The sequence below is a fragment of the Ctenocephalides felis genome, unplaced genomic scaffold, assembly GCF_003426905.1.
Source record: "Ctenocephalides felis isolate EL2017-DRISC unplaced genomic scaffold, ASM342690v1 CF-g0.4_SCAFFOLD_03570, whole genome shotgun sequence".
Classification (NCBI taxonomy): domain Eukaryota; kingdom Metazoa; phylum Arthropoda; class Insecta; order Siphonaptera; family Pulicidae; genus Ctenocephalides; species Ctenocephalides felis.
The window spans coordinates 14408683-14415139 of record NW_020539724.1 but is presented as its reverse complement, the minus strand read 5'-3'; the positions used below and the strand labels follow the sequence as shown (position 1 = coordinate 14415139).

The 6457-nt window shown below is 27.9% G+C and overlaps 2 protein-coding genes across 3 annotated transcripts; one reads left to right on the top strand and one right to left on the bottom strand.

Moving 5' to 3' along the window:
- Positions 1 to 261: 261 nt before the first annotated feature.
- LOC113382980 (nucleobindin-2-like) lies at positions 262 to 4692 on the top strand. Of its 2 annotated transcripts, XM_026621238.1 has the most exons (10): positions 262 to 507; positions 1168 to 1440; positions 1554 to 1676; positions 1755 to 1857; positions 1926 to 2112; positions 2396 to 2552; positions 3109 to 3159; positions 3335 to 3808; positions 3887 to 3982; positions 4548 to 4691. In XM_026621238.1, the coding sequence occupies exons 1-9, from the start codon at positions 265 to 267 to the stop codon at positions 3977 to 3979; spliced, it is 1704 nt and encodes a 567-aa protein (XP_026477023.1). In that variant the 5' UTR covers positions 262 to 264; the 3' UTR covers positions 3980 to 3982; positions 4548 to 4691. The 2 variants fall into 2 exon arrangements, with proteins under 2 accessions (XP_026477023.1, XP_026477024.1); XM_026621239.1 differs by lacking the exon at positions 3109 to 3159 and having other exon boundaries at positions 4548 to 4692.
- On the bottom strand, positions 4502 to 6068 carry LOC113383422 (methylosome protein 50-like). The gene is made up of 6 exons (XM_026621690.1): positions 5824 to 6068; positions 5597 to 5757; positions 5362 to 5541; positions 5117 to 5294; positions 4846 to 5026; positions 4502 to 4700 (listed from the first exon to the last, which is right to left on the bottom strand). Exons 1-6 carry the CDS (start codon positions 5930 to 5932, stop codon positions 4502 to 4504), a joined length of 1008 nt encoding a protein of 335 aa, XP_026477475.1. The 5' UTR covers positions 5933 to 6068.
- Positions 6069 to 6457: the final 389 nt, after the last annotated feature.

Genomic DNA, 6457 nt, shown 5'->3' with positions numbered 1-6457 from the left:
AAACTAATCTATTATCAAGGAAGCTATTTGAATACAAATTTATAGATTTAAGCAAATCATTCAATATTTTATTATGGAAATATTTACTAAACACAAGAGTTTTTTTGGGATCATATTTATCCAAAATTTAATCTTTGTGTAAGGAAATACTTTAAATATTAGATTTAATTCATTTCATTTAATTGAGTTAACCAATACTTGAAAGTAGATTAATATATGAATATTAATTTGCATACACTTACCTTTTATTCTTTTTCACAGACAATGAATCTTCTTCCATTACTAGTGGTCATCTCGCTGGTAGCACTACAGTACACCACATGTGCACCAGTGACTACTAAGAAACCAGGAGAAGCCCCCAATGATGCTAATAACCAGGATGCCCAAGAAGGAGACCTCAGTGAATACATGGAATACCATAGGTACCTGCAAGAAGTTGTGCAAGCGCTAGAGAGTGATCCAGAATTCAGAGAAAAATTGACTAAGGCTGAAGAAGTCGATATTAGGGTAAGATATACCTGTTTTGTTTTTAACTTAACTTATGATTAAGAAAAAGTTCATGTTTTTGCCAGAAAATCTGATTTGCTAATTTAGTATGGCATCTTCCCTAATGATACAATGCCATTTACATTCAATTATTTCATAGTTTCATAAATAAATTTACGAAGGATTCAATTGCTGTCCTTATATTTGATTGCAAAGCAATTAATTAACAAGTTAAGAGCATTAAAAATATAACATGCTAAAATGGTATAAAATAACTATTTTATAGCATACTTGTTGATTTGCATTCATTTAATTCTATTTTACTTACTGATTAATTTTATGGTTTCTAAATATGGATATCTATGCAAAAACATTAAAATTCAACTAATTATCTGTTATTGTGACTTTTATCAATACTTTGGATTTTTTGCAACTCAATTTAAATATATAATGCTTTTAATATGCTTTTCATTAATCATACTTATCTATTTTACATTTATTATTATTTATTTATCATTAAATGTAAATATTTTGTTACAGTAGACTAATTTCATTCTTTTAGAATATTTATTCATTATTTTTATCCCTAAAAGGAAAGATCAAAATATTTTTATTGAATTTATATTTTAAATATATTTAACCAGATAAATATACTTTATCACTTATATAATTTTTTTCTAGACGGGAAAAATTGCACATGAGCTAGAATACGTAAATCATAATGTTCGAACAAAATTAGATGAACTTAAAAGGCAAGAATTGGAAAGACTGCGTCACTTGGCCACAAAACAATTTGAATTAACAAATGATATTGATACTGAGCATTTAAAGATCAAAGAACATCTAGATCATACAAATGAACACACTTTTGAAGTGGAAGATTTGAAAAAACTGATCTTAAAAACAACCGCAGATCTTGCAGAAGCTGACAAGAAAAGAAGGCAAGAGTTTAAGGTAATAGTAATAAAATATAGTTATGATGAAATACAAATTACATTCTGTAAAGTAGCCATTTATAATGTTCTTTTGCTTAGATTAATTTGTTATTTTATTGTTTTATTTTCTAGGAATATGAAATGCAGAAGGAGTTTGAGAAGCAGGAGAAATTAAAATCATTGGACGAAGAACATAGAAAAGAATATGAAAAGGAATTAAAAGATCAAGAAGAAAAACACAAGAAACATGAACCTGTAAGCTTTTTTTAAAAAAATATTGAAAATTTAAACAAATTTGAAAATAATCTCTATATATTTTTTATAATTTGTTAGTTACATCATCCTGGAAGTAAACAACAATTAGAAGAAGTTTGGGAAAAGCAGGATCATATGGAAAATCAAAATTTTGATCCAAGGACTTTCTTCATGCTACATGGTAAAGGAAAAAAAAGAATAATAATTGAATATTAATATAATAAACTAATGTTTCATTCATTTTATCAGATCTTGATGGCAATGGTGTATGGGATGAAAATGAAAATGAAGTAAAAGCTTTATTTTTGAAAGAATTGGATAAATTGTATCAGCAGGGTGCTCCAGAAGATGATATGAGGGAGCGGGCTGAGGAAATGGAGAGGATGAGGGAGCATGTGTTTGCAGAGGCTGATACTAACAGAGACGGTTTAATAAGGTGAACTATATAATAAATAGTAGGAATTAAGTCTTTATAGTTTTACTTTTATTTTTTTCAATTCTTATATTTTGTTTATAAATTCATCATTAATAATGAAGGAAATACTGAATGAATTTGAAAAAGGGAGATTGAAAATGTATTATTTTGTATGGATGCAAAATGTTAGAAAGTACTTTAGTGATATTAAATATTTGGTTATCTATTAGCACATAACAAAAATGATCCATTATTGCAATACAAATACTTAGGAAAGGCATTTCACATAATATTTTCCTTTCAGTTATAAGGAATTCTTTGACCAAACTAAACGTGAAGAGTTCCAAAGAGATCAAGGATGGGACACCTTGGAAACTCAAAAAATTTATACACACGAAGAGTATCAAGAATTCGAAAAGAGAAGACAAGAAGAAATTCAGCGCATGATTCAACAAGGAATGGTATGTTCACTTTATGTAATTTTTTTGTCTTGTGTGGCTAGTTTTTTTTTTTTTTTGTATAAATAACAAAATATCTAAATGATAGTTGATATATTTGGCTAATTAATCATTAATTTTAAATTAACTGAATTCTAAAAATGAATGGTAAGTATTTCACTACATTTGATTAGTTTTTTTTTCAAATTTTGAAAAATTACACTGTTTGCATACATAATATTAGTTAGTATGCACTGCTCGTTTAGTTAGTTAATATAATGTTTTTAATGTATATAAACTATTAGATTATCTAATAGTTTTTACAAATATCATCTTATTAATTAATATCGCATTTGTTAATTTTTCTTCCTAAATAGGTAAACTGATTTGATATTTTAGAGTGAATATTTTGGTAATTAAATCAAATAACTTATTTCTTATAACAATTCTTAAATATTAATTGTTTGTCTTTACTTTTTATAAGTAAATTAACAATGATTTCTGTTTTCAAAACTAGCTACAATTCTTATTATTAGTAGTTTTTTGTGTGATATGCATTATGATTTTGCTTTATTGGTAGCTACCCCCAAATCCTTATGGTCATCCAGGACAAATGCCTCCTAATGGACAGGTATGTAATTTTTGTAATGTTACATTTATTTAATGTATATTTGCAGTATAAAATGTATGATTATTTTATTGCATGTGTTACAAGATTTGGAATTGTAATTTCTCTGGAACCGTAATCAATACAATTCTCATTTTCGGTTCATTTGTATTAAACTTTCTATTTTTAATTGTTTTAGTTTCCACCACAAGGACATCCAAACTATCAAAATATGCACCCAAATCAGGTTCATCAGGCGCAAATGAATGAGATTTATAACCAAGCACAACATGGAGTTCCACCTCAGCCTCCTCCACATGGTAATGCAATTCCCAACCAGCAAATTAATCAACAAAATCAACAATTCATTAACCAGCAAAATCAACAAGTACATAATCAGCAAAACCAGCAATTTAATAATCAGTTAAATCAACAAAATCAACAAGTAAATCATCAGCAAAACCAACAATTTAATAATCAGCTGAATCAGCAATTGAATAATCAACAAAATCAGCAATATAATAATCAGAATCAACAATTAAATAATCAGCAAAACCAGCAAATAAATAGTAATCAGATAAATCAACAACAAAATAATCAGCATGTTAACACACAACAACAAAATATATCTCAAGGAAGTAAGCAAGTAGGCCAGGGCAATCAAATTCCACAGGTACAATTTATCTACATGAAATTATATGTGGAATAGAATTTTGAAATTATTTAATTGCTATTTTTATTTTTTATTAAGGTGCAGCAACAGCCAGGTGCCGACCATGTAGCTTCTGTGAATCTTAACAATAATATTCCACATAAATCTGGGGAAATTCAAAACAGTGTGTAGACAGTAAGTACTAAATATTATTTATATATTTATAATATAAATAGCAAGTTCTATAATCTAATATATAGAAGTTAACATATGGGAACTTAGAGATTTGAATCAAACTGTTTCTAATTGTTGAAATAGATTATATATACATGGTACTCCACCATACGAGTTTAATTAATAATGATGATGGTGTCATTAAGGTTTTTTTTTAAAATAGAGATCAGAAGTTTTATGAATTATAAAATGCTGTTTAAAAAATGGCAAAAGGTTGTTGATTAAAATGGGCAATACATTAGAGAATTCCATGAATAATAATAATTTTGTAACTAAAATTCGTACATCGTTGTCCACCTGATATTTTATATATGTATATATATATATATATATATATATCAGAATCCTGCAACTAATATATATTATTAGTTGCAGGATTCTGAAATTTCATAGATCTCACAAATGAATTTGGGAAAAAAATTAAAACAAAAAATGAAACAATTTAAAAAGTTTATTTAAAAGGATGAATCCTTATACTCATCACAGCTCAATAGAATGCGAAACTAATTTATTATCATATCCACAGGTATACAACTCCTGAGACTCTCTATTCCAAGCAAGACCCCGTACTAAACCGGTATGACTATTTTCTTCATAAATAATGCAATCGGGATTATCCTTTTCAATATCAATTACTTTAACTGCTGTATCATCAGCACAAACAGCTAGAAGTTTTGTGCTAAAAATATGAACAATAATGAACAATATGAACAAAGAAATTAAAGAAAAAACATGATCAAATTGTATAGAACAATCTTGTAAATAATTATGAAATATAGAACTATTTAAAAAAAGAGGAATTATTGGAATAATTCAATACATACTTTGATGGACAAAATTCTATCTTATGAAGCTCTGCTGTAAAGCAAGGAATTTTTTTAAATACAGCTCCTGGATATCGGGTATCCACCAAAAATATTGTGCCATCACAATCTCCCAATGCAACCACATTAGATTCAGGTTGCCAATTTATGCATTTCAGGCCATGTTCACTCTTGAATAAACCTGTAAAAAATATAATCATGTTTAGAATTCAAATAGAAAAGTAAAAACACAAAGCCAAAATAAAAAAGTTTAGTCAATTTGTCCATTCACCTGTGGCTGGAGTACTTTTGCGCAAATCCCACAAGAAGCTTATGTGATCATTGGAACAAGAGCCAAAAGTATTTACTTCACAATCGTTCACTGTCAAATCAGTAATGAAATCTCTATGAGCTGGATAAAAACTATGTATTGCTGCAAACCTATCTTGAAGGTAATCTGTATCCCAAATCTATAGCAGAAATAATACGAATTACTAAATTTATTTACTTCAGTATTAGTGTTTTCAAAATAATTACTTTTATTTCCAAATCATTTCCAGCTGTGACACAGTTAGTTGAACCTGTTAGTTTAATAACAGAATTAACAATATCTTGATGTGCTGATGTTTTAGATACAGTTCGTAGTTTTCCATTTTTGCCATCATATGAGTCTGTAGTGTGCAATTTCATTACACCAGAGTCTTCAGCAACAAAAATCTAAAGATAAAATAAATCAAAATAATTGAAGAATAACTGAAGGATATAAACATACCAGATTGCTATTTATAAATGCAGCTGCACTTGATGTTACTTCTTCTTTCAGAGAAGTAAGGACATTCTGTTTCAATAAATCTTCTGGAGATTTATAGAGCGAGAGCAGACCATTTTGGAATCTGCTAACTATGTCGTTTGAGCACAGCAGGACAGTATTGTCTTTGAGCATAGAATATATTAGATATATAAAAAAATAATATTAAACATGTTGTAGGATATACAGACCATCGTTAATTTCTAATAAATCATGCAAGAAATATTTATTTGAGTGATTAGCTCCATTCAAAATAACACTCCGAAATATATCGGCGTTTAAATTCGCGTCTAATGTCATAGTCGTTTATATTGTCCTAATTTGCATTTATAAATAAAGCAATCAAAATTCTAAATTAAAATTTAGAACATTAGTTTGCCGATTAAATATTTGAAATTTTATATTTCATTTCAATGTCAACCTGTTGTGTTGTAAACAGATGACAGCCGTAAACTTATGTTGGTAAAATGCGAAATCGTCGAAAACTTAAGTCCTTAAGTCAAAACTGTCATCCATTTGTTGAGCTGATTAAATTTATTTATCAAGACAATATTATTTATTATCATTATATAATATAGATTTAAAACATTGTGATCGCACTAATTTTATATGAGTATATTTGTAATATTTTGTAATTATATAAATGTAAGTAATTTAATTTCATTCTTTTTTTTTTAAAACATGGATGTGTTGATATTTAATTATCGCGCGTAAATCATTTCCAAGCGAGGTTGGTGCCAGTGGTCAATGTCTTACTCGCAGTGCACCCAACGCTGAAAGTCAAAAATATTCTTTTGTAGTGTCAGTATGGCTACTTGTGTTAGT

Coding starts and splice junctions, on each gene's coding strand:
- LOC113383422 (XM_026621690.1), bottom strand. CDS start 5,932: ATGACATTAGACGCGAATTTAAACGCCGATATATTTCGGAGTGTTATT. Junction 5,295..5,361: donor GAAATGATTTGGAAATAAAA/GTAATTATTTTG, acceptor TTTCTGCTATAG/ATTTGGGATACAGATTACCT. Junction 4,701..4,845: donor ATAGAATTTTGTCCATCAAA/GTATGTATTGAA, acceptor TCATATTTTTAG/CACAAAACTTCTAGCTGTTT.
- LOC113382980 (XM_026621238.1), top strand. CDS start 265: ATGAATCTTCTTCCATTACTAGTGGTCATCTCGCTGGTAGCACTACAG. Junction 3,160..3,334: donor AAATGCCTCCTAATGGACAG/GTATGTAATTTT, acceptor TAATTGTTTTAG/TTTCCACCACAAGGACATCC. Junction 3,809..3,886: donor AGGGCAATCAAATTCCACAG/GTACAATTTATC, acceptor TTTTTTATTAAG/GTGCAGCAACAGCCAGGTGC.